The sequence below is a fragment of the Mustela erminea genome, chromosome 7 (assembly GCF_009829155.1).
Source record: "Mustela erminea isolate mMusErm1 chromosome 7, mMusErm1.Pri, whole genome shotgun sequence".
In the NCBI taxonomy this organism is placed as follows: domain Eukaryota; kingdom Metazoa; phylum Chordata; class Mammalia; order Carnivora; family Mustelidae; genus Mustela; species Mustela erminea.
In genome coordinates this window covers 27,886,522-27,913,996 of record NC_045620.1, presented here as the reverse complement: position 1 = coordinate 27,913,996, position 27,475 = coordinate 27,886,522, and the positions used below count along the sequence as shown (strand labels likewise).

The window sequence follows — 27,475 nt, the reverse complement described above, 5'->3', positions numbered from 1 at the left end:
TTGATGATTTTCAGCTCACCAGTTTACAGGGCTCTTTTAGTCCCAGGATGGTCTTATGCAGCCCTACTTAGAGCTATCTTTAATACTTTCTAGTTTATGAATCTTTAAATACTACTATTACTGTTTGCAGCGGGTTTGGGACTGCTGAATAAGAATGTAATAGAGTTTTGAACATCAGTCTTAGTCCAGCAAGCTTATCACACTCGGACTAGTGCTCATAGTACAGACATTCTCTTCTGTGTAACTCTTACATCAAACATCTCACCTAGGTTAGTTTTTACCTTTGTTAAAGTTACATATGCACACGCTTCAACAGGCAAATAGTTCTCTACTTTCTACATATGAGAACTGGAGTCTCCTAACTTCCCACTATTTTCCACCTCCCAGAGGCAACCATTTTCCACTCTTAATTGATTTTTAACTGAATCTTCTGGATGTTACAGCCAGATCTCATATAGCGTCTTGTATTATCACTCCCTGATCTCAACCGTAGGCATTTTTCACTGAATTCCCACTCCGGATGGTGGGAAAAACCCCACCAGATTACTCCAGAACCCACACTACAAGTGCACATTTCTACCCCGCCACCTTAATACTTTAATTTTAGATGACATCATAGTCCGTGTCCACATTATAATGGCAAGGACATTGTGTTTTAGAGCTCAATCTTGTAACATTCCCAGATTTTGTGTGTGTTGATCTGCTCATGTGTATTTTGGGTAACCACCACCATATTCAGGGTACAGAACAATTCCATGGCTGCAGAGCTTACCCTTGTGCTAGCCTCTCTTAGTAACAGCCAGCCCCACCACCCAAACCTCTGGCACATGCCGATCTGTTCTCTGTAACTTCGAGAATGTTGTAGAAGTGGAGATACACAGTATGGGATATTTTGAGAGTGATTTTGTTCCTCCACATAATGCCTTTGGAAACTTACAAGCTGTAAACATGAAGATTAGTTTATTTCTTTTATTGCTGAATAGCATTTCCCTGTAGGAATGCACCACAGTTTGTTCGACGACTCACTTATCATTGGGCAGTTTGGGTATTTCCAGGTTTTGCGATAACAAAGAAAGCTGCTCTAAACATTCACACACAGGTTTTTGTGAGGCAGTAGTCTTCATTCAGATAAATGCCTGGGAGTGTGATGTCTGGGACACAGAACCCACTTCTTCTCCTGAAAGAATGGAGGAAATGATGCTTTTTGTTGGAAGCAAACACATCCAACAACTTTATTTTTTAAGAATTTATTTCATTTTTAAGTAATCTCTACACTGAACTTGGGGCTTGAACCCACAACCACAATTTATTATTATTATTTTTTATTTGACAGATAGAGATCACAAGTCAGCAGAGAGGCAGGCGGGGGTGTGGGGGGGGAGCAGGCTCCCCACCTAGCAGAGAGCCCAAGCAGGGCTCGATCCCAGGACCCTGGGATCATGACCTGAACTGAAGGCAGAGACTTTAACCCACTGAGCCACCCAGACACCCCCCACAAACCCAATTTAAAGAATCACACCATCCACTGACTAAGCCAGCCAGGCACCCCAAGCACATACTACTTCTAACGTCCCCACTGCATTGCACATTTTGGGCAAAGTTTTACCATTTCCTTCAATAAAGGGCTGGAATAAGGAGTCATTTCTGGAGCAGACCTCACTCGGTCCCAAAGTTTTGCAGACCATGGCATATCTGTTCTTTCCTCCAGCTCGGTAGCTCTTAGTGGGTAATGGTGCAGAATGAGGCCACAAGCCAGCCATCCCCAGGGCTCAGGACATGAGACAGAGCCCCCAAATGCAGATCCTTCTTGACCTGCGGCTCCCACGTGTGGAATGGCCAAGTAGATCTGAAGATGGGGGAGAGGTCTAGTGCAGAGAGCAGAGACCCCAGGCGGGCAGGAAACATCATTCCTGCTGGGCCTGACCACTCTCTCTGAAATGTAAGAAGAGGCTCCTATCACCATGTGAGGCATTCTCTGTCTGACATCTGTTTCACAATCCAGAAGCAGATTGCTGCCTCACAATCCTGTTACTGAATCATGCACACTTCCTCTTCTATCACAGATAGAACAGAGAACACAGAACTGAGGCCCCATTGCCCCAGCACACACATTGGCAGAGAGCGGGATCCTCAGGCCTCTACAATGTGGGCACCTGCCTCCGGACCCTGCCCTCCTCACCTGCTGCTGGCTTTGCTCTTGGGACTCACAGGTGAGTGTTGCCTTGGTGTAGACTCCCCATTCCCTACCTCCTCAACCTCTCCCTGCCTCTGGGCATTTGGGGCCTCCTGGTAAACACAGGTGTGCTACCCAGACCCTCCGAAGAAGGCCTGCCTGTAGCTATAACTGTACTCCTGACTAGCAGATGGGGAAACTGAGGCAGAGAGAGCAACCAGCCCAGCGTCACCTACCTAAGTCAGTGGAGTATCTGGGGTTCATGTCCAGGCCACTCAGCTCCAGGCTCCTCCATGGAGGCCAATTGCAGAAACATCAGAAAACACAGAGAGGCAAACAGAAGAGCCATCACGTATCACACGCAGAGGTCTCCAGTGTTCCACTGTGCTGCGTGTATTCACAGACTCTTGTTAATGATGTTTCCCATGCGCCGAATTTTTTACTGGGCCTTTAACAGGTATTACCATTTCATTTACTCCTCAAAACAATCTGTATACTAACATGGTAGGCTATACTTTATATATACTTGTGAACGCACTTGTGTGTGTGTGTTTGTGCATATGAGTGGGTGTAAGGAAGGGTACATATCCCAGGCATGCACACTCACACACACACACACACATGAAATTCCTAAAAATGATTTCCATATTGTTCTCTTCACATCAGGTCCAGTCTACATGAAATGCACATTGAACGGATGTGTGATTCCTTCTCAGCTACTCACCCTCTTTCCTAATTTTCTAGACTTATTGCTCACCTTCCACTGAGCTCTTAAGACAAGCAAACTTCCATCTTGGTAAAATGAGTAGAACTTTGTGCATTACTACCTTAGAGATCCCCTTCCCTGCTGGATCGGGATGGGAAGGGAAAAAGGGGATAAAAGATGTGAAAACTCCTGCCTGGTTGGCATCTATAATTACATCCACATTTGTATATCCTGATCCCCATCATCTAGTACCAGCCGACACCTCCAGACCTCAGGAGGTCTCATAAGGAATAACTTCCCAATTTCTTGAACACCACCGTGTACCACACACACCTGGAAATTCCTGCATCTGAACAGATGAGGCAAAGCAGTTGTCCTTGTGGAAGTTCTATCATAGTGGAGGAAAGGACAGGAAGACATGACAAATCAGTAAATAACATAGAATACAGAAAGCAATGAGTGTTAAGAAAAAAGAATGACAATAGGGCTGGATAGGACAATGAGAGAATCTTCAGGTAGGATGTATTTAAACAGGTAGCCGAGGTGGGCCTCATTGAGGAGGTAGAGTGGAGCAAAGATTGTAAGAAGGTCAGGGAGTGAGCCATGTGATTTTCTGGAGGAAGAGCCTTCATGAATAGCATGGGAGCAATATGAGAGCAGAATTCTCCTGCTCTGTTCTAGTATTTGGACTTTAAAAAAAAAAAAACTATTTTATTTATTTATTTGAGAGAAAGCAAGAGAGAGACCACAAGTGGGAGATGGAGGGGTAAGAGGGAGAGGAAGAAGCAGACTCCTCACTGAACAGGCAGACTGACATGGGGCTTGATCCCAGGATCCTGGGATCATGAACTGAGCTGAAAGCAGATGCTTAACCAACTGAGCCACCGGGGGGCTAAGTATTTGGACTTGTACTCTGAGTGAAATGGTTGCCATTGTAAGGTTTTGAAGACAGAAGTCACATGATCTGACATGAATTATAAATTATTCAAAATTGAGAATAGACTACCACAGGGCATAAATAGAAGAAACTAGAGCCTCAAGAGATCACTGCATTCATGCAAAGAGGGAAAATCACTTTTAACCAAGATAGCAGTCAGGAAAGAAATGGGAAAGAGGTCAGATTGTGCGTGCCTGCAGACGGAAGCCAACACAATTCCTAATGCATAGGATTGGGGTGGGAAAGAAAGGCTCCATGAGAGACTATGGATTCCAGGAAACAAACTGATGGGTTCAGAAGGGAGAGGCGTGGGGGGATGGGCTAGCCCAGTGATGGGTATTCAGGAGGGCACGCGTTGTAACAAATACTCAGTGTTATGCACAAATAATGAATCATTGAACACCACATCAATCATGTGATCTCACTGATATGAGGAATTTGAGAAACAAGACAAAGGACCAAGATGAAACCAGAGAGGGAGACAAACCATAAGAGACTCTTAATCTCAGGAAACAAACTGAGGGTTGCTGGAGGGGAGGGGGATGGGAGGGATAAGGTGGCTGGGTGGTGGACACTGGGGAGGGTATATGCTATGGTGAGTGCTGTGTATTGTGTAAGACTGATGAATCACAGACCTGTACCCCTGAAACAAATAATACACTATATGTTAACAATTTTAAAAGACTCAATAAAAAAAAAAAAAAACCAACGATGTATTGTTATGGTGACTAACATACCATAATTTAGGAAGAAAGAAAAAGAGAGAGAAAGAAAGAGAGAGAGAGAAAGACAGACAGACAGGCTCTAAGGGCTTGGGACCTGAGCATCTAGGAGAATAAGGTACCTCAGCTGAGAAGTACAAGGATGTTTGGGAAACTAAAGTGTTCAGTTTGAGACATGTTAGCCGTGAGAGGTTTTGTTTTGTTCTGTTTTGTTTTGTTTTGAGAGGTTTATTTCTACTTAAAAATGTTGAGTGGCTGGTTGTACATAAAAATCAGAGTTTAGGGGCAAGGCCTGGGCCAGAGATGAACTGTGAGGATTATAGATATACAGATGGCAGAGTTTTCCCTTTCCCTGGATCCTCTTGACTCTCTGATCTCTTCTTTCTCATATTTCCTCCATTTCTCTCTCCATGGTGCATTCTTAAGTCTTCCCATTATTGTCCTAGCAGTTAGGCTTCCCAACCCCAATCTTCTCCTCAAGACTTACAAACCAAAGCACCTGATGTTCTTGGCACACCAAGACCTGCCTATAATAGCACATGCCCTCCTTAGGGCATGTTTGGTTGCAAATAATACTAATTGTATGGGCTTTACCAGCTCACACTCTGCAAGGGTGAACCACAAATTTCCTCCTGAGGAGTAGCTAAGAAATAGAAAAGTACATTGGGTGTATGTGTGATGCACCAGCAGCCTGCTTCTCTGATTTATATCCCTGCCTGGTTTTGACGACACTTCAAGTAAGAAGAAATGATTTTTTATTTCTTGACGTCAGTCTCCAGGGACTGGCTTGTCACTGAGGCAAGGAAATCAAACTGCAAAGTCTTGCCCTTGCAGTTAAATGATTGCCTGAAGGTGACTCGTGTCCCTTCAATGTGTAACTCATTGTCCAGATATAGAACTACCCACAATTCTTTTCAGAACATGAGTTTGAAGTCTCCTGGTATCCTTGCTTGGTTACTCCCATGGTTCTATCTGCCCATTCAAGGGCAGGTTTCTCAAATCTACCAGCCCTAGAATATTTTCTCTTTTCCCTTGAGCCATTTAGTGCACTCAAAGGCTCTACACAGGCCCATCACCTTCTTTGAGTACATGATTCTTACTGTGTAAAATATACGTAGTGTAAAAATCTACTGTTTCAACCATTTTTAAGGTTACAATACAGTGGCCTTAAGTACATTCACAATGTTGTGAAACCAGAACCACTGTATATTTCAGGGATTTTTTCAACATTTTAAGCAGATACTCTGCATACATTAAACAAGAATTCCCCATTCCTTCTTCCCACCATGGTCTCTGGTAATCTCTATTCTAGTTCTGTTTTTAAGATTTTATTTATGTATTTGAGAGACAAATAGCATAAGCTGGGGGCAGAGGCAGAGGGAAAGGAATAAGCAGTCTCCCCGCCCAGCAGGAAGCAAGACATGGGGCTCTACCCCAGGAGCCTAGGGCATGACCTGAATGGAAGGCAGATGCTTAACGAATTGAGCCACCCAGGTGCCCTAATCTACTTTTCTCTATCTATGGATTTGTCTCTTCTAGGCACTTTATATAAGTGGTATCATATTATCTGTCCTTTTGTGTCTGGCTCGTTTCACTTAGGATATTTTTTTATTCATTCACCTTATAGAACATATCAGATTGTCATTGCTTATTAAGGCTAAATAATATTCCATTGCATATATCTATATACAACAGTTTGTTTATCCATTTATCTACTGATAGAAATGATTTTTTTTCTGTTACCTTTCAGTTATCATGAGTAATGCTGCTATTAACATTGATGTACAATTATCTCAGTACCTTCTTATAATTTGGGGCATATTTACCTAAGAGTAGAATTGTTGAATCTATGGTAAATTATATATAATTAAATTTTAAAGAAACTACCCCTGTTTCCACAGTGGTCACATCATTTTATATTCTCCCAACAATGTCCAAGAATTTCAATTTATCCACAACTTACTCAACACTTATTTTCTGATTTTTTTTTTGTATTTTATTGTGTTTTGTTTTGCTTTTGACAAAGCCATTCTAAGGGATTAAGGAGTATCTCATTGTGGTTCTAATTTTCGTTTTTCTAATGAGTAGTGATGTTCAATATCTTTTCATGTACTTTTTCACTATTTGATTACCTTCTTTGGACAAACGTTTACTTTAGTCCTTGGTCCATTTTTTTAATTAATTAACTTATTTTCAGAAAAACAGTATTCATTATTTTTTCACCACACCCAGTGCTCCATGCAATCCGTGCCCTCTATAATACCCACCACCTGGTACCCCAACCTCCCACCCCCCTGCCACTTCAAACCCCTCAGATTATTTTTCAGAGTCCATAGTCTCTCGTGATTCACCTCCCCTTCCAATTTACCCCAACTCCCTTCTCCTCTCTAACACCCCTTGTCCTCCATGCTATTTGTTATGCTCCACAAATAAGTGAAACCATATGATAATTGACTCTCTCTGCTTGACTTATTTCACTCAGCATAATCTCTTCCAGTCCCGTCCATGTTGCTACAAAAGTTGGGTATTCATCCTTTCTGATGGAGGCATAATACTCCATAGTGTATATGGACCACATTTTCCTTATCCATTCATCCATTGAAGGGCATCTTGGTTCTTTCCATAGTTTGGCGACCGTGGCCAATGCTGCTATAAACATTGGGATGCAGATGGCCCTTCTTTTCACGACATCTGTATCTTTCGGGTAAATACCCAGGAGTGCAATTGCAGGGTCATAGGGAAGTTCTATTTTAATTTCTTGAGGAATCTCCACACTGTTCTCCAAAGAGGCTGCTCCAACTTGCATTCCCACCAACAGTGTAAGAGGGTTCCCCTTTCTCCACATCCTCTCCAACACATGTTGTTTCCTGTTTTGTTAATGTTGGCCATTCTAACTGGTATAAGGTGATATCTCAATGTGGTTTTAATTTGAATCTCCCTGAGGGCTAGTGATGATGAACATTTTTTCATGTGTCTGATAGCCATTTGTATGTCTTCATTGGAGAAGTGTCTGTTCATATCTTCTGCCCATTTTTTGATATTTTTGCCTGTTTCATGTGTGTTGAGTTTGAGGAGTTCATTATAGATCCTGGATATCAACCTTTTGTCTGTACTGTCATTTGCAAATATCTTCTCCCATTCCGTGGGTTGCTCTTTGTTTTTTTGACTGTTTCCTTTGCTGTGCAGAAGCTTTTGATTTTTATGAAGTCCAAAAAGTTTATTTTCGCTTTTGTTTCCTTTGCCTTTGGAGACATATCTTGAAAGAAGTTGCTGTGGCTGATATCGAAGAGATTGCTGTCTATGTTCTCCTCTAAGATTCTGATGGATTCCTGTCTCACATTGAGGTCTTTTATCCATTTTGAGTTTATCTTTGTGTACAGTGTAAGAGAATGGTCGAGTTTCATTTTTCTACTTATAGCTGTCCAGTTTTCCCAGCACCATTTATTGAAGAGACTGTCTTTTTTCCACTGTATATTTTTTCCTGTTTTGTCGAAGATTAATTGACCATAGAGTTGAGGGTCCATATCTGGGCTCTCTACTCTGTTCCACTGGTCTATGTGTCTGTTTTTATGCCAGTACCATGCTGTCTTGGTGATCACAGCTTTGTAGTAAAGCTTGAAATCAGGTAACGTGATGCCCCCAGTTTTATTTTTGTTTTTCAACATTTCCTTAGCGATTCGGGGTCTCTTCTGATTCCATACAAATTTTTGGATTATTTGCTCCAGCTCTTTGAAGAATACCGGTGGAATTTTTATCAGAATGGCATTAAAAGTATAGATTGCTCGAGGCAGTATAGACATTTTAACAATGTTTATTCTTCCGACCCAAGAGCATGGAATGGTCTTCCATCTTTTTGTCTACAAGACACCCATTTTGAACCTAAAGATACACCCAGACTGAAAGTGAAGGGATGGAGAAGCATCTTTCATGCCAATGGGCCTCAAAAGAAGGCTGGGGTAGCGATTCTCATATCAGATAAATTAGACTTTAAACTAAAGACTGTAGTCAGAGATACAGAAGGACACTACATAATCCTTAAAGGGACTATCCACCAAGATGATCTAACAATTATAAATATCTATGCTCCCAATATAGGAGCAGCCAATTACTTAAGAAAACTGTTAATCAAGAGAAAGAGTCATATTGATATGAATACACTAATCGTAGGAGATCTTAACACGCCTCTCTCAGAAATAGACAGATCATCGAAGCAGAAAATCAATAAAGAAACTAGAGCATTGAATGCTTGTCAGAGAGAGTCAATTATCATATGGTTTCACTTATTTGTGGAGCATAACAAATAGCATGGAGGACAAGGGGTGTTAGAGAGGAGAAGGGAGTTGGGGTAAATTGGAAGGGGAGGTGAATCACGAGAGACTATGGGCTCTGAAAAACAATCTGAGGGGTTTGAAGTGGCGGGGGGGTGGGAGGTTGGGGTACCAGGTGGTGGGTATTATAGAGGGCACGGATTGCATGGAGCACTGGGTGTGGTGAAAAAATAATGAATACTGCTTTTTCTGAAAATAAATAAATTAATTTTTTAAAAAGAGCATTGAATGACACTTGGTCCATTTTTTAATTGGGCTTTTTGTTATTTTCTTGTTGAATTGTAGGAGTTCTTTTTATATGCTTGTTAATAAACCTTTATGAGATATATGCTTTGCAAATATTTTCTCCCATTCTCTGAGTTGCCTTTTCACTTTTGATATTGCCCTCTTCCGCACAAAAGTCTTTAATTTTGACAAAGTCCAATTTCTATATTTTTATTTTGTTATGTGTGCTGTTGGTGTGATGTCCAAGAAGTCATTGCCAAATCCAGTATCATGAGTTTTGCCTAAATTATTTTCCTCAGAATTTTATAGTTTAACTTTTATATTTAGGTCCCTTCATCCAATTTGAGTTCATTTTTCCATATAAAATGAGGGTTCGGGACGCCTGGGTGGCTCAGTTGGTTAAGCCACTGCCTTCAGCTCGGGTCATGATCCCAAGATCCTGGGATCAAGTCCGGAATCGGGCTCCTTACGTGGCAGAGAGCCTGCTTCTCTCACTGCCTTTGCCTGCCTCTCTGCCTGCTTGTGTGTACTCTCTCTCTCTATCTCTGGCAAATGAATAAAATCTTTTTTAAAAAAAAAAAAAAGTGAGGGTTCAACTTTATACTTTGCATGTAGATATTCAGTTTTCCCAGCAGTTTATGCTGAAAAGACTGTTCTTCCTCCAATCCCCATTGAAAGGTAAGCACCTTTGTTGAAAATCTTTTGATCTTATGTGTGAGGGTTTATTGCTAGGCTCTCTTATTCTATTCCATTGCTCTATATCTCTATTTTATGGTCATTTCACAGTATTCATTATTATACTTGGTAGTAGGTTTTCAAATAAAGAAGTGTGAATTCTCCAAATATGTTCTTTCCAAGATTGTTTGGTGATTTGGGGTCGCTTGAGATTGCATATGAATTTCAAAATGGACTTTTCTATTTATTTTTTAAAAATGCCCTGGGGATTTTGGAAGTGCTTGCATTGAATGTGTAGGTTGCTCTAGGTAGCATTGACAAGTTAGCAATGTAAAATCTTCCAGTCACTAATGGGGGATGTTTTTCCACTTAATTATGTCTTCTTTCATTTCTTTCAGCAATGTTTTGCACTTTCTAGTGTACAAGTCTTTCACTTCCATGCAGAAATTTACTCCTAAGTGCTTTATACTTTTTTATGTTAGTGTAAGTGGAATTGCTTGCTGAATTTCCTTTTTGAGTTGTTCATCACTACTGTGTAGAAATGCATCTGATTTTGACTGTTGATTTTATATAACACAAACTAACTGAATTTATTACTAACTCTAACAGTTTACTTTTATGTGTGAAATCTTTAGGATTGTTTCCCATGAAATCATGTCATGTGCAAAGAGAGAGAGTTTTGCTTATTCCTTTGCAACTTGAGTACTATTTATTTTTCTTGACTATTGCATTTTCTAGAATTTCCAGTATTGTGTTGAATAGAAGTGGTCAAAGTGGGCTTCCTTGCCTTGTTCCTGATCTTAGAGAAAAAACTTTCAGACTTTCATCATCAAGAATGAGGTAGTTCTAGTTTTATCATATGATTTCTCATTTTGTGTAAGTTTCCATCTCTTCCTAGTTTATTGTTTTTAATCATGAAAAATGTTGACTTTTGTCAAGTGATTTTTCTGCATCAAATGAGATGACCATGGTAATTTTTTCTTCGTTCTCTAAATGTGTCCTATTACCCTATCTGGTTTTCCTTTGTTGAATCATTCTTGCATTCCAGGAAGAAATCCCACTTGATTATTGTGTATAATTCTTTAATATGCTATGGAGTTTGGTTAGCTCATGTTTTGTTGAACATTGTTGCATCAGTATTCAGATAAAATACTGGTATGTAGTTTTCTTGTAGTTTCTTTGTTGCCTGTGGTATCTTTGCTGGTATTTTTTGTATTCTTTGCTGCCCTAGAATGAGTCTCAAAAAGACTCGAAATGACCTAGGAGTTTTCCTAAATCTTTAATTTTTTGGAGTAGTTTGGAGAGGATTAGTGTTAGTTTTTCTTTAAAAGTTTGGCAGGGTGATATCTGAATGACTGAGTCATTCAGATATCCTCAGTTGAGGATCTTATTCTTGATTTTGGCTGATCTCAGGGTTGTGGAATTGTACCCCAAGTCAGGTTCCATGCTCAGTGCAGAGTTGGCTTGTCCCTCTCCCTCTTCTTCCCCCCCCCCACTTCCTCTCTCTTTCTGTCTCTCTAAAATAAATAAATGAAGTTTTTTTTTAAATGAAATTTTTAAGAATTCACCAGTAAAGCTACATAGTCCTGGACTTTTCTTTGTTGGGAATTTTTTGATTATTGATTCAATGATCTTACCAGTGATATTCTATTCATATTTTCTATGTCTTTATAATTCAGTCTTCATAAATTGTGTGTGTCTAGAAATTTCTCCATTTAATCTAGGTTATTCAATTTATTGGTGTGCAATTTTCTATGTACTCTTTTAGAATCCCCTTTATTGCTATAAAAATGGCTAGTAAAATCTTTCTCTTGTTTCTGATATTAATTAATGAAGTCTTCTCTCTGTCTTTTTTTTTTTTTTTCTGTTAGTCAATCTAGCTAAAGTTTTGTGAATCATATTGTTTTTTCTGAAGAACTATTCTTGGGCTTTTTTATATTCTCTGTTGTTTTTCTATTAACATTTTCTTTCAACTTATACTAGTCTTTTTATTTCCTTCATTCTGTTAGCTTTGGGATTGGGATTTATTTTTCTCTTCTTTGTCTGATTTCTTAATGTGTATGGTTGTTAATAGATTTGTGATCTTTCTTTAATGTAGGCATTACAGCTATAAATTTAACTCTAGCACAGCTTTCACCGCAGACTGCAGATTTGGGCATGTTGTGTTTCCATTTTCATTCAAATCAATATGTTCTCTAATTTCCCTGTGATTCTTTCTTGGGCCTTTTGATTGTTTTTAAGAGTGTGTTGTTTTATGTCAATATATTTGAGAATACTCAGTTTATTCTTCTGTTATTGATTTCTAGTTTAATTTCACAAACTCTTGCACTAGTTCACTTCTTCAATATTTCTTCTTAGAGATTCCAGTAAGTTACCTACTCATTCAGCCTCTATAATAATGGCCTAGACAAAGGATTTGTTTGTTTTACAGTTTCTGGTTTCCATAACGTCTGGGGAGATATCCGGTCAATGAAACAATGCCCCCCCCCAAGAGGTCCATATTCTAATACCCAGTACCTGTGAACAGTTTTCTCTTACACGACAGAAGAGATTTGCAAAAATGGTTGACTTAAGACTCTTGACCTAAAGATTATCCTAGATTATCAAAGCGGTCTCAATATGTTCACAAGGCTCTTCATAAAAAGGAGGCAGGAAAGTCAAAGTTAGAAAAGGATAAGTGACAATAGAGGTGAGAATTTGGAGTGATGGGAAGATGGGAACCATGAGAAAAGGAATGTCAGTAGCTTCTCGAATTTGGAAAGGCAAGGGATAGACCTCCAGAGGAAATGCAGCTTGGTTGACCCTTGGTCTTAGTCCAGCAACAGCAATTTTGGATTCCTGATCCAGAATTATAAAACAGTACATTTATGCAGTTTTCAGACATTACTTTTTTTTTAAATAATTTGCTATAGCAGTATTTAGAAGCGGATATAATATGATTGCAGTTGGGGGGGGGGCACAGGAATTTGAAACTCTCTTTTACCGCTCATTTAAACTACCTGTTCATTTGTTGTCAAAAGCTCTGTCATCACTGTCACTCAAGTATCCAGACTGATCAACAGACTCCAGCATGGGCACATGCATATGGAAGAAGGAAGTTAATCCACAGAGGTTCCTGAAGTTCAATGCACAGCCCAGAAAACACATCCCTTCCTTTAGCTCACACACAATGGTCTAAAGAAGTCCCATGGTCCCACTGAATACAAGGATCCAGAAAGAGCAACACTCCATGAGGCCAGAAAGTGGACAACCAGAAACATTTGGTGAAGCATGAAACTTTCAGAGAGCGACTCCAGCTCCAATCAGGGCACTCTAACCTGCAGTGTGTGACATCACTGAGTCTCTGTGTCTTATTTCCACATTTGTGATAGAGTTTCATCTTACAGGCTTGTGGTGAGGGCTACATGCCACGTACATCTCAAGGTCCACTCCCAGTGCACACTCAGTCAATGAGCTGTTGTGAATCAACACTTGAGAAAACACACAGGATCACATGAGGATGAGTAAATGACTGCTCTGTTTTCCCTCCAGGTGCGGCCGGTGAGGCAGAGCTGCAGGTGATCCAACCTGAGAAGTTAGTGTCTATCATAGCCGGACATACAGCCACTTTGCACTGCACCATGACTTCCCTGCTCCCCTTGGGGAAGGTTGAGTGGTTCAGGGGGACAGGGCCAGGCCGGAAGTTAATCTTCAGTTTCAAAGGAGGCCACTTCCCCCGAGTGACAAATATTTCAGACACCACAAGGAGAAACAACACGGACTTTTCCATTCGCATCAGTAACATCACCCCAGCAGACACCGGAACCTACTACTGTGTGAAGTTCCAGAAAGGGTACCCTGATGTAGAGATTAAGTCTGGACCAGGCACTCAGGTCACCGTGAGCAGTGAGTATGATGTGGGCCTCTGCCATCCCTTGGTTGTGACAATAGGTCAATAAGATTGTCTGACAGCTAAGAATCAGGTGTTGTGGTGAGTGCCCCTGACTTCAGCCACTTCCATGGATCAGGGAAGCTGAGGCCGAGAGAGGTCATGCTATTTTCTCAAGGCCACATGGCTAGAAAATGGTGGGAAAATCCAGAACTCTTGTCTACAGACTCCATAGCTCCCTTTTCCAATCCTGACCAGCTCTCTGGTTCCAGGGATGAGGGACTGAGAGTCTGAGGGGCTTTCCAAGTCATAAGGCCCAAGCTCACCCTGTCTCCAGAGAGCACTCCCTCCCAGGTGGCCAGGTTTCTCTCCACTCAGCACTTACTGAGCATCTGCTGTGCTGACTTTGTTTTAGATGCCCTGGAGCAGCAGGCAACAAAACAGGCAAAGTGTCCTCTGTCATGAAGCTTACACTCCCTTCCCTTCCAGTGTGGACATATGCACCCAGGGTAGGGAGGTGGGACAATGACTTTCTTTCTTTCAGCTTCAGCAAGATCATAGTGAGAAGAGGCACAGGCTGGCTGTCTACTCTGACAGCCCCGGAAGGAGAAGATGCCAGAGGCTGGGCATTTGTTGTGGGTCTGTCCAGAAAAGCTTCATGCAATTCAGGGACTGACTTCATAGTGACTGAGTCTCCCCACACCCCCTGGACTTGGACAGGTGGCTTTATTATGACTGTGCAGACATTATAGGACTTCCCTGTCTTACGTCCCTTGCCTGGGCACCAGCACTAGCACTGGGCAGGTCTGTTCCTCCTGGAAGAGCGCTCCTTCCTCTTCCCCAAGCTGCCCACACAGGTGGTGCCCTGGTTGAGAATGGGTAAAGACAGAGGGGAAAGGGCAGGTGGCAGGCCAATCCCATGTCTTCATTGTGGCAGGTGCTCCTCTTACCAGAGGTAGCAAGGAGAACCCATCTCTGCCCTTTTACAGATGAGGACACTGAGGCTCAGGGGACCTGACCTAAGCAGGCACAGGAGCTAAGATTGAACCCAAGCATTGAGATTCACAGCCTTGTTCTCTGCACACTCACTGTGCTAGTCAAAGTAGGAGAAAATTCAGACCTCCTTGAAAATCTTATGTTGTTGTCTTTTTCAGTAGTAAGCATTTTAAAAAGTTATGAGACACAGATTGCATGGAGCACTGGGTGTGGTGCAAAAAAAACAATGAATACTGTTACGCTGAAAATACATTTAAAAAATTTAAAAACAAACAAACAAACTCACACATAAAAAAAAAAAAGAATGTACCAAATGTGTAAAACAAGGCTATTCAATTAGTCGGCACTTGGCCTTTTTTGTAGGACTTTGTCCAGGATAAGAGCTGGGGCACTCCTCCTCCTTTCTGCAAGTGTTTTCATTTTCTGTTGAGAAATAAATAAATTTTAAAAAAGAGTTATGAGACAGGGTGTTGTTACTTTGCACCCCCAGATCAGGCAGATACACAAACATCTCATGAAGTGTCGAGCCTATTCCTGGAGGACACGGCTTCTCACGTGTAAGAGCATCCGGAGTCTTTCCCCAGTTGTGTGATGTTGCTCCTTCACTGAGCAGCCTGGGGCAATGACCTGGACAGAACAGAGGCACTGGACAGTGCCAGCCTCACAGGGCACCCCATTCCTGGCTCTGCAGAATGAGGGTGCAGGGGAGGCGCTTTCCTGGAGGGTGTTTCAGCTCCATGAGCAAGAGTTCATGTTCTAAACTCAGCTTTGGGAACACACATCTTCCCTCCGTTGTTAAATAGTCACCAGGTCTGGGCATCCAGAGGGACTTCTCTCCCCATAATTACTTGCAGTGGAGAATCTTCAAGGGAAGAGGTGGGGGGCAGTCACTGTTGGGCTCAAGAGGGTGGGACTCTTGCTCTTTTGTGGAAGAGAAGGCTGGAGGCCACAGAAGTCCCCCTGGGATACAATGAGGGGTAAGGAGCAGCCCCTTTGTACCTGAACCAAAGTAGGTTAGGGGAAAGGTTCCTTGGTGAGGGAGAGACAGAGACCACCCAGGGGGAAGTTTCCTCACAAAGTTGTCTTTATTTGTGCAGGTAAGATGTTGGGGAATAATTTCCAAACCTATGACCCCAAACAGGGGCAAGAGGGCTAACACTTATGAGGGTTTTGGATGAATATTCAGAGGGGGATCTTAACGTTATTGTGAGGCTGGGGTTACTCAGCCACCTTCTGAGTTATCTCCTCCTTTCGATATGCGTTTTCAGTGATAAATTCCAAACAAAACTGCTAGCATTCTTTTACTTGCCCCTCCCTGCAACCCAGGCAGGAGAAATGCTTGGTGTCCCATTTCACAGAATGGGAGCCAGGCTGTGCCCCGGCCAGACCTGCGGTCAGCTGGCCAGCCTGATTCCGGCTTCTATGGGGGTCCAGCTCTGCCCCTGTTTCCCTGCACGGACTGCTGCACACACTCCCTGACCTCAGTGAGGTTTGCAGGGAGGCAGATAGGAAGAGTTGATGCAACAGTCAGACCCATCAGAAACGTCCTTCCTGTGCCCAGATTGGTGGGAAGTCGCCTGGCAGAAAAGAGAGAGGGGGACTTGAACTCAGGTCTGGAACTGCACCTGGGCCCTGCCCCTGACTCAGAGTTCAGCTCTGGAACCTCAGGGCCTCCTCTGTACGAGGAGGAGAGGACACTGTGCTCCGCACGCTGAGGTTGGCGGTTCTCCACAGCACCTCAAGGTATCCTGAGCACTGATGACCACAGTCATGCTTACTGTTCACAACTGCTCTTCTTATAGCCAAACCCTCTCTCCCCGCGGTGTCGGGCCCGGTGGTCAGGGCCTTGCCGGGGCAGACAGTGAACTTCACCTGCAAGTCCCGCGGCTTCTCCCCCAGAAACATCACCCTGAGATGGTTCAGAAACAGGAATGAGCTGGCAGCCTCCCAGACCAGCGTGGACCAAGAAGGAGACAGAACGTCCTACAGTATCTCCAGCACAACCAGGCTGGTGCTGGCCCCGGGGGACGTTCGCTCCCAGGTCATCTGCGAGGTGACCCACGTGACCCTGCAGGGGGGCCCTCCTCTTCGTGGGACTGCCAACCTGTCTGAGGTCCTCCGAGGTAGATGCCCCTCCCCCCCCCACCCAGCCCCAGCCCTGGTCTGGCCCCCAAGTCTCCGAGCCTGTCCCTCCTCCACTCTCTGCCCCAAGCCCTCTGACCCCTGGCAGACCCTCCAGGTCACCTGAACCTAAATGTGCCGTCACCTCCTACTGTTTCCATGGCCACTGGGTGGTGAACACCTACCATGTACCAAGCATTGCTCTCAGTAGTTTCCTTTACTTTACAGTAGCAATTCCAATTATTGAGCACCTGCTGTACTCCATGCCACCTTGTGCTTGGTGAGGCCATTTGTTTTGCTACAGTTACTCTATTCCAACTGTATGTATGGGGCTGAGTATCTTGATTTCACTCATTCTTAGCTTATCAGGAGCCATCAAACCTTGAGCACCTACTGTGTGCTGGGCACTGTGCTTAGGGATTTCATTCATATGCAAAGACTACCCTCAGTGTTGGAGCACCAGCTGTATGCCTAGCCCTGTTCTGGGTGACTCCCTTGCTGTGTGGGGGGAGCTAAGTTCTGGAGCCCCTCCCCATGGTCCATCTGTTCCATAAGGTGAGAGATTCTGACCTGTGCTGTTTCAGTTCCACCCACCTTGATGGTTTCCCAGCAATGCATTGCAGAGGACCAGGTGAAGGTCACCTGCCAAGCGAAGAAGTTCTACCCTCAGCACCTACAACTGACCTGGCTGGAGAATGGAAACATGGCCCGAACAGAAACAGCCTCAAGCATCATAGAGAACAAGGATGGGACCTTTAACTGGATGAGCTGGCTCCTGGTCAATTTCTCTGCCCACGCAGAGGAGATGGTGCTCACATGCAAGGTGAAGCATGATGGCCAGCGGGTAGTCAGCAAAAGCCATATACTGGAGACCTCTGCCCACCGAAAAGACCAGTGCACAGATGGAAACTCTGGTGAGCCTTGTGCCACGTGATCTGGCATTTAAATTTTACCCTTTATTATGTGAAAAGTAGTAATTCATGCTTATAATAGAATAATCCAGAAGTCTATAGATTAAAACTAGAATTTTGGTGTGAACTTCCTTCACCCAAAACCCACACTCCAAGATGATCAATGGTAAGACTTGATACTTAAATTTATAGATCTTTTGACATAAATATGCATTAGAGAAAGAAAGAAGAGAGGGAGGGAGATGATCTTATTGTTAGGGTCCTGCCTCCTGCTTCTTCTCCTGACAGTGATTACATCACTGTGCCAGACCAGCCACCACCACCACCCCCCCCCCCGCTCTTGTTCTTTCTTACCTAGTTGTGGTTTTTATCCCTTGTAGATGTTTTCATCATAATGGCAGCAAATATCTCTGAAAACTAGAAGTATGCAAAAGTTGCCTCATTGTGTCCGCTGATGACTTAGTCATGCATGCACATCCAGCTGCAAATGGAGTCCACAATTGTGTGGCCATGTGATTAATGACATTGATTTTTCCACAAAATCAATACAATTATACATTTCATAAAATTAACAATAATTCTCTCATGGACCTTGGAATAAATGGAATATATAGTCAGAGTTCCCAAAACTTCTACAATAACTTTAGTTGGTGCACCTAACTTGGTTTTCATTCATCTGTAGATGCTTGAAAGAATTTTCCTATGAAACACCTGCGACTCCACAGTTTTTTTTGTTGATCTGGAAAGAACCTGAATGGCTACTCAAATTCTTCATTTCATATTGGATGCTCATGGCAAGCTGTGCTTTTGAGGAATTTGGTCCATTTCTTTTCTTTGGTCCAAATTTCTGCCCATAGAGTTGCTCATGATATCACCTTGCTATCCTTGATGTTTGTAGGATCTGTAGTGATATCCCATTTCATTCTTCATATGGGAAATGTATCATTTCTCATAGTGTTTGTTGTTGGAAATGCTAAAAGTATTTTGATTTTGCCAGTTTTTTCAAAGAATCCACTTTTGTTTCAGGGATTTTCTCTATTGCTTTTCTTTTCTATTTTATGTTTTTTCTTCTCTTTTTTTCCCCCCTTCTGCTTATTTTGCTCCTCCATATTTTTTGAAATGAGAACTGAGATTATTGAGTCTAGATTTTTCTTTGTTTGAAGACACGCCGGGGCCTCCTTTTGTGCCTGGGGACACGGGAGTATGGAGCCATGTTGCCTGATGCTGTGTTCCTCCTCCAGTCCACAGACACCTAGCCCCCCTGGCTTCCTCTTCCACCTTTCAGAGTCCTCCTGTGCTTGAAGTATGTGATTTCCAGGGATCAGGCTTATACTGAATTAGGAGAGCGGGGAGAAATGAGTACACACCATCTTGTCTAGATCAGCTAGGGTTTGGGTTTTAGTCTTTGGTAAATGTGCACTGAGGCTCAAGCTATGGCCATTATGTCTGGTGTTTCCAGTGTGTGCCTGTACTAGTAACCTTGCTAGTGTCTTAAGGCTGGAAATGGATACTAGGATTGTCTGGGTTGGTAGGCTGGAGTCAAGAGTAAGGTGTCTATGTGACACTGCTGCACCAAGATGCCACCTTCCCTGGCTGTCTCAAGACTCCAGCCACTGCCATCCTGGGTCTATAGGGGTGTGGTGTAATGAAGTACATCTTTTTGTTCATGTTTATGGTATTGAGGTCATTTCACAATACTTCTAGCTTAATGGACTTCCCTTCTCTCAGTATAGCGTGACCACATATGTTACTGGGCCTTGGGATTGGTTGGTTGGCTTGGACAGTGGGGGAGAGGTTCCAAGTCCCGTGATCTTTCTGGTTCTTCTTTCAGGACCCCAAGTTTGCCATCCCCATTTTTTCTTTGTCTCTTCACCACTCAATTTTGAAACAGCACCTCTTCCTTCCTTTTTACCTTCCCCCCAGAGTAATGCATTTTAAATTGTGCCTGACCCTTTTATTCACAGCTGTCCTTTTAAAATGTCCATGCCTCCCTGTATTGGGTTTTTATTGCTGCTATAATAATTAGCACACACTTAGTAGCTTAAAACAACACACATTCATTATCTCCCATTTCTAGAGGTGGAAAGTCTAAAACAGGATGGCAGAACTTCATTACTTCTGGGGCCACTGGGGGAGAGTCTGTGTCCTTGTTGTTCCAACTCCTAGAAGCAGCCCCACTCCTCTGCCAAGGCCCCCAATGCATGACCTCTGCTGTGGTCATCACACCTCTTGCTCCCATTCTCCTGCCTCCCTCCTTCACTTGTAAGTGTCTCTGTGATTAAGTTGGCTCCAATTCCCATAGTCCAAGATAATGATCCATTCAAGACCCTAGCTAATTACCATGCAGTCCCTCTTGCAGTGTAAGATACCATATTCACAGACTCTGTGGGTTCTGTGTCAACCCTCTTGGGTTTTTTTTTTTTTAAGATTTTTATTTATTTATTTATTTGACAGAGAGAGAGCACAAGTAGGCAGAGAGGCAAGCAGAGAGAGAGAGGAGGAAGCAGGCTCCCTGCTGAGCAAAGAGCCTGATGCGGGACTCGATCCCAGGACCCTGAGATCATGACCTGAGCCAAAGGCAGCGGCCGAACCCACTGAGCCACCCAGGCATACTTTGAAATCCCTCCCTATGATCCGTGTTCTGACCACAGGACACATTTCCAATATTTTCCAATTTAAGCTGGATTTAATATTGCTGATGGGATTTCCAAATAATTCTCAGACTCCTTGGCTACCTGCCCTTGTCTGTTTCTCCTGCCCTTTCCTGTGGCTGATGAAGGGGGGGGGGGCAATGGCATAGGAAATTGTGCATTTGTATTTTATGATTTTTCTCTTAAATCATAAAATTTCTCCAAGAAATTTCACAGTTTGGGCATTGTTCTCCAAGGACTACTGAGAACCAGTTTTCCATAGAATTTACTGTCCTTTTATTGTTTTTTTCTTTGAGTTAAGAGGTTATATTCCAAGATGAGTAACTAAGCTGTTGCCTTGTCTTCACCAGTCAAATAGTGCCTTGTGGGCTTTGAATGCCTTGGCCCCAATGTCCCTATCCTAAAATTCAGTATCTCTCTCTCTCATATTTCCCATCACAGCCCTATTTTGGCAGAACAGGTGCACTGTAGCTGAGAATTCAATCCTCTCTGTAGCACTGATGCTTTTATGATTATATTGGACCCAATTATGTCCTCAAGCTTTTTCTGCCCTTCAGCCCTAGGAGTTAGGAGTCTACAATATTGCCTGGAAGTCCTCTGACATTCACAAAAAATCTTTTCATGAGTGATCAATTGGTCTTCACATTGTATTGTCTTCCTGCGAAGGACTGATGTCCAGCAATAGCTACCCAACCTGTAGTTCTTATAATGATCGACTCATTTCTATATTGCCAGAGTACACCGCTCCTCTGCTTATACCAGCCCAGGTCACCACAGTGAGGTTCCAGCCAGGGAAAACTGGGACTTACCCTGCTCTACTGCTCATCAGGACTGGGGACTTTTTGGCCAGCCAACTGGTAGGGACCCATGTCCAACTGTGCTCATTAGAGCTGGCAATCCAGACCCCTCCCAGATAAACTCTGCCTGCCAGCTGCCCTGGGAAGCAGACTCACTCACTGTGGAGTGCTGCCAATCCACGTTTGTGAGAAAGGGAAGGAGGCAGGACTGGCAAAGGAAGATGTTAAAAACAATGCAGTACACAACAAGACTCAGCCTCAGACAGAAAGCTGGCTTGCTGGATGCTCTTTTTGAGTATATTAAATGGAAAGGATTGGCTAAGTCTCTGTATCCGCACTTCCTCCAGTCCTCTGCTAGAGGCTGCCCTCTAGAAGCAGGTACAAACATGGGCAATACAGCCCTTTCAACAGAGAAAAAGTCCAGCACACCCCAACCCCCAACTGAGACCTGCCATCTTCTTAACATGCCAGGAGCAAATATGGTGAGCTCTTTGCTCCTTCTTTAAAATTATTCCACATATTTCAAAAATCATTTTAATTTCTTTGTGTAAATATTAAAAAAAAAAACAGTCATTGTAAAAAGGCAAAGAATCTGAAACTGTATTTACAGATCCAACATCTGTGTCTAACAGAAAGACGTCAACTGACAGTGGCATTGGGGTCCAGATGGTCTGGATGTGTTTTAAACTCTCCTGAGCACTAGACCGCATTCCCTTGCCTCCCCAGGGTATTGTCCATCCAGCAGGTCTCCTGAGGTCAGGTCAGCCTGAGGACTCCCTCCTCACCTCTGTACATGGGAGTTGTCAAACCGTGTGCATGGAGCAAAGCAGGGCAGCCTTGCCTCTCACTGACCGTGACATCTGTTCTCACTCCATGTGAGGCCAGGCAGACATTTGTCCCTATGGCCCAGAGAGTTTGGCATTGTCCTGGTCCAAAGACAAGGTCTCAGAGTCATCCTGCAGGCCAGAAGTGAGGGGTTTCCTTGGGTCTGAACCACCTCCTCTGTCCACCGTCTGTAAACAGTGAGACTGTTGGCTCATCAGAAAGAGGCTCTATGACTTGCCCCACAGGGTGTGAGGACCAATTCAGTAAACCAAACTTGCACATTCCTGAGTCTTCATTCTTCCCACCTTTTTCCTCAAGGACACCTGGCAGTGAGAAAGGAGTGAGTGAGTGAGATGAAGAAGTTCTTACCCCAAATTCTGCCTTGAGTCTGATCACAGGGGAGGATATTAATGACCTCCAGAACATTAATAAGTTTGAGTCACCTTGAATGATGTAAATCGAGGCCCCTGGGAATAGAACCTAGATGCCTACCCTGACGGTGCCTCCTGTTCCTTCATTTCCAGACCCAGAGCTGTCTACTCTACTGCTGGTGGCTCTCACCCTGGGCCCAAAGCTGCTGCTGCTCATCACTGTCTCTGCCATCTATGCCCACAGGAAGTGAGGGCCTGACTGTAAGTTGTGGGACAGGGAGGGCAAGCAAATTTCAGTCCCAGAGGAGTCAGGTCAGGAAGGGGGGCACCCCACAGGTCACAGAGTGTCAGCACCACCTGGAGTAAAGAGAAGGTAATACACCTCTCTCCACACCCTCAGGAATCTCTGGGATCTCTCTGAGAAGTGTCCAACTCCCAAGAAGTATGTGGGGGCCTGTAGGAGGTGGGTGGCATCAAAGACTGTCAGGAAATGCACACAGAGTCCTAGGGCTTCTGGGAAGGAAGTGGACGAAGATGCTGAATAAGAGGCAGCTGGGTGGGAAGAACCCTTGGAGACCATCTCTAAATTATTTGAGTAAGGACTCCACATCTAAGAGAATGCTGACAGGTGCCAGATGGCTACTCTGAGGATGGTTCCTGCCTGACCCTCTGTGGGACAGACAAGAGTGTATGGGGAAGGGGGATCAGGACTTACGGAGGAAGGCTGAGGTGGCAGAGTCCTAAGCAGGTTGCCAGTCCTCTCAAAACAGATGTCCCAGGAAGAAAATAGTACTGATGACATAGGAGACACATGGGGAACTATCTAGAATGATGAACAGATAATTAACTGTGAACATGGGTCCCAAAGCTCCTTCCTTCCTCCCCTACTACATGCTACCCTCAGTCTCTGCTGCCTCCTTCCTTCCCTGAGGGGCCCAACCTATAACAAGGAAAAACTAGAAGCTTCCACAACTCTGCCCAAATGACTTGCTTCCCCAGAGACCCACCTGCCTACAGTTCCTGCTGCTCCTTCTCACAATCATTGTTGCCCCCACTGGTGGATATATGGACCACATCTCCTTTATCCATTCATCTGTTGAAGGGCATCTCAGCTCTTTCCACTGTTTGACTATTGTGGACATTGCTGTTATGAACATTGGGGTGCCTGTGGTCCTTCCTTCCACTACATCTGTATCTCTGGGATAAATACCCAGTAGTGCAGTTGCTGGGTCATAGGGTAGCTCTATTTTTAACTTTTTGAGGAGTCTCCATACTGTTTTCCAAAGTGGACTTACCAACTTGCATTCCCACCAACAGTGTAAGAGGGTCCCCCTTTCTCCACATCCTCTCCAACATTTGTTGTTATAAAGACAAATCAAGAGTAGTTTGCACAGTACTTGGCCTTCTTCTGATCGCATGGTTGACCAGATAGAGCCAGCTTCTGAATTACCTCACTCCAGTCTCGAATGGGATCAGCTTCCAAAATTCCATCCCTTGCACTTTCGATGTCGTGAAAACGTAACATCATTATTTTGAATATTTGCTGGCATCATTACCTCTTGGACGTTTTTACCCTTTGCCTCCCTCCCCCAATCACCACCACCACCTCAGTGACCTTGTAAGTTTGCCTTCACTCTGGCTGCATATCCACACTCTGGGGACCAGCACCCCTGTCACCATTCCCCTGGTAGCTATGCCTTCATAAGCCCACTTGCATTCAATTTGAACTTCACCTAAAGTCCTATCTCTTTTCATTTCTCCATCACACTTTCAGCTTTGTGCCAATTCCCCTTGGCCATTATTCACTTTTGTACGATGGCACCAGGGTTCCTCACTGGAAGACCAGGAGACAACACAACCACCTGCATTGCTGTCTGTGGTAAAGTGAGTAACAGAATCAAAGAGAATCACCACTACCAGCTTTGAAAGACATGATTCTTACTTACCATGATGAGCACCTGTTAGTTACATAGATATTTGTGGCCTGAGGAAGAGCTGGCGGCAAAGTTTATACCTCATGGAAAATTCCTCCATGGCAAACGAAACTGAAACCATGTTTTGGGGGACTGTTGGTATTTAACAGACCTGTGGCAACTGACATTCGTGCATGTCAGCACCACGCAAGCTGAGAACCTCCTGTGTGTGCTTGTCTCATCCTCAAATAGGATGTGGACTCTGACAGAGAAGGGACTGTCTGCATCCTCAGTTGTCAGAATGACAGCCATGTGTTAGGCCACTGCATTTTTAAAACATAAGTTGGGGAATACATCATTGAAAACACTAGTTTCTGTCAGATTTTGGATTTTAAAATACTATTTCACTTCATTCAGCACTGGTACATGTACCTAAAACCATTTCACTAAATACTACTCTCTCTTCTTTGTGTTTAAAAGTTCTATCAGAACGTCATATCCTTCAGAAAGTGAACAAGTGATCTGCAAAAACAGACAGATAGCCCACTGATTGGAGTCTGTCAAACAGGTACAGGGACCTTCTGGAAGAGCTCCCAATGGTCAAAGTGTAACAGTTTGAGCAACAAATAAGTAAAGTAGTACATCTGATTCTGCTCTGGTCTGAATGTTCGAGTCCCCGCAAAATTTGAGTGTTGGAATCCTCAAGCCCATGTGATGGGTGTTGGCAGGGGAAGCCTCTGGAAGGTGAGCAGGTCATGAGTGCTTCATCCTCATGAGTGGGATTGGTCCTTACAGAATATTTCCCCCACCCCAGGGCTCCCCAGTCACTTCGGCCATGTGAAGACACAGGGAGAAATCTGTGAGGGCCCTCTTCCAACCACGCTGCCTCCATGATCTCAGACCTCAGCCTCCTCAACTATGAGCAAGAACTTTCTTTTGTTTACTAGCCACTAGTCTGGGATGTTTTGTTATAGCTGCCTAAATGACTAAAACTGATTATAACCCCATATATAAATAAATCTTTGAGCCCATATTGATATATATAAGTAATTAAATAAATTAATAAATTGAGGAGAAGAAAAAATAGCCTGTGCATAAAGTCCCAAATGATTCAACCAGATACTTCACCTTCAGGAGGGGGACCCTAACTTCCCACTCATTAAGGACAAGCTGCTTGTTGTGACTCTCTTCCAAAGAGGACAGAATGGAAAGGAGGAAAAAGGAAGAACTACAGAGGGGATATCCGACAAATACAGTTCAGCCGGGTGATCATGAGTTCGCCATGAGTTCACATGGTTTGTGCTCCATGATATATATTAATGTGTTAAGAGTGGCATTTTTCTTCTGTGACCTTCCTCCCCAAGCCCACCATTCCCACATTCCACCATATACCTGAGCAACACTCCTCAAAACTGTCAGGCCATCACCATCAAAGAAAGTTGAAGTTGTAATGGATGAGAAAAGCCTAACGAGACATGACAAATAAATATAATGTGGTATCCTGAGTGGAATTCTGGGTGGAATTCTGGAACAGAAAGTGTAAAAACCAAGGAAATCTCTTTTGGAGTGAATGTTTCTGTCTCTCCAAAGTTCATGTGTTGAAATTTGATTCCCACTGTGATGGGATTTGGAGGTGGGAGCTTTGACAAGTAATGAGGTCTTGAGGGTGGAGTCCTCATGAATGAGATCAATGCCCTCATGAAAAGGGGCCGGACAGCCAGATCACCCCACCCACACATGAGAATGCAAGCTGTACACAGTCCACAACCACAATGAAACTTCTCATCACAATCCAACTATCATGGCTACCCTGATCTCAGACTTCTAGCCTCCAGGACTGTGAGAAATAAGTTCCTGTTGTTTCAAGGCTTCCAGTTTATGCTGTTTTGTTATAAGGACCCAAGATAAGACAAAAATCTAAATATACTATGGACTTTGGTTAATAATAATGGTTCATTATCACAGATACACCATGCTACTGTCAGATACTAATAAGAGGGGAAGCTGTGTGCAGCTGTATATTGGAACTCTGTACTATTGTCACAATTTTACTCTAAATGTAAAACTGTTTCAAAAATTAAGTCTATTAAATATGTCAACATCATGTCCTCAGCTGGATCTCTGCCTCTTGCACCTTGCTGGGGGACAAAGTGAGGAATTGTGGTATGGGGAGACTTCTGTCTTTCTATACCCAGATTTTATCTTACTTCACAGGTCTAATGTTCCTCTTCCTTTCTCTACCCTCTGTCTTCTGCTAGAGCTCACTCCAAAGCCTGGCACTCAGAGATCCCAAAAGAACCTCCTTCTCAGTCCTCCAAGATATTCACCCTAAATGTTTCTAATTAGTAAAACCCAGGTTAGACAAAGTGGGGTCAGGGAACTCTGAGCACTTGGGTGAGGTAGGGTAGCTTTAAGACCTCAGTGGGGGATGAAGTTAATCCATGTCCTGAGCCTGAGGAATTGAGGTGGAAGGGGCTCTGCAGAGGGTGGTGGATTATGTGATACACCAGGCCTGAGGAGATGGCCCTCAGCTGTCAGCCCTCTTTGAGATGGCCACAGCAGAAGCAAGCCACCATGCCCAAGATCAAGCGTGGGACCTTGCCACATCCAGTGGCTTGTCAACAGGGATGTAAAGGTCCAGCCTCTCAATCCAGCTCAGGAGAACTCTAAAGGAACATCCTAGCACCAGAGCTCCATGGGAGATCAGCTGAGGTTCTTCTTTGGGACCTCACTGCAGCTCAACTTCTTCTATACAATTCTGCTCCCTTCTCCTACCCACTGTTGGATCCTAAAGCACTCCCTGTAAATGACATGCTTAATATTCATCTCAGCACCTGTTTCCCAGGGAACTCAATGTGAAGGGGAGAGGCTGTGGGAGGACAAGAAAAGGTGGGGACTCTTTTGTCTCTAAGGGCCAAACAAGTCAAGGAAGGATGGATTGTTTACACTATACTTACCGTATATTATATACCACATACCAGACATGTATGCCCACATAATATAACATATACCACATACCATGTACCACACCATATGCCATATACAATATACTGTATACCACATATCATATACCACATGGCATATATAATATGCCATTGCCAAATATCACATACCATACACCATATATCATACACCACATACAACATAAGATATATCACATAGTATATGCCATAGACCAAATACCATACAGCAGTCTTTTTTTTTTAAATAAACATATATTTTTATCCCCAGGGATACAGGTGTGTGAATCGCCAGG

At 43.5% G+C, this 27,475-nt stretch overlaps 1 protein-coding gene across 2 annotated transcripts; it reads left to right on the top strand.

The window, feature by feature from the left end:
* The first annotated feature begins 2,074 nt into the window (after positions 1–2,074).
* On the top strand, positions 2,075–26,323 carry LOC116595148 (signal-regulatory protein beta-1-like). 2 transcript variants are annotated; one of them, XR_004287538.1, is made up of 7 exons: positions 2,075–2,210; positions 13,298–13,651; positions 16,433–16,753; positions 17,336–17,665; positions 22,460–22,567; positions 24,081–24,190; positions 24,700–26,323. XR_004287538.1 is itself a non-coding variant. In XM_032351200.1 (6 exons), the coding sequence occupies exons 1-5, from the start codon at positions 2,144–2,146 to the stop codon at positions 22,555–22,557; spliced, it is 1,170 nt and encodes a 389-aa protein (XP_032207091.1). In that variant the 5' UTR covers positions 2,075–2,143; the 3' UTR covers positions 22,558–22,567; positions 24,081–26,323. The 2 variants fall into 2 exon arrangements, 1 of the variants encoding a protein (XP_032207091.1); XM_032351200.1 differs by having other exon boundaries at positions 24,081–26,323.
* The last annotated feature ends 1,152 nt before the right edge of the window (positions 26,324–27,475 follow it).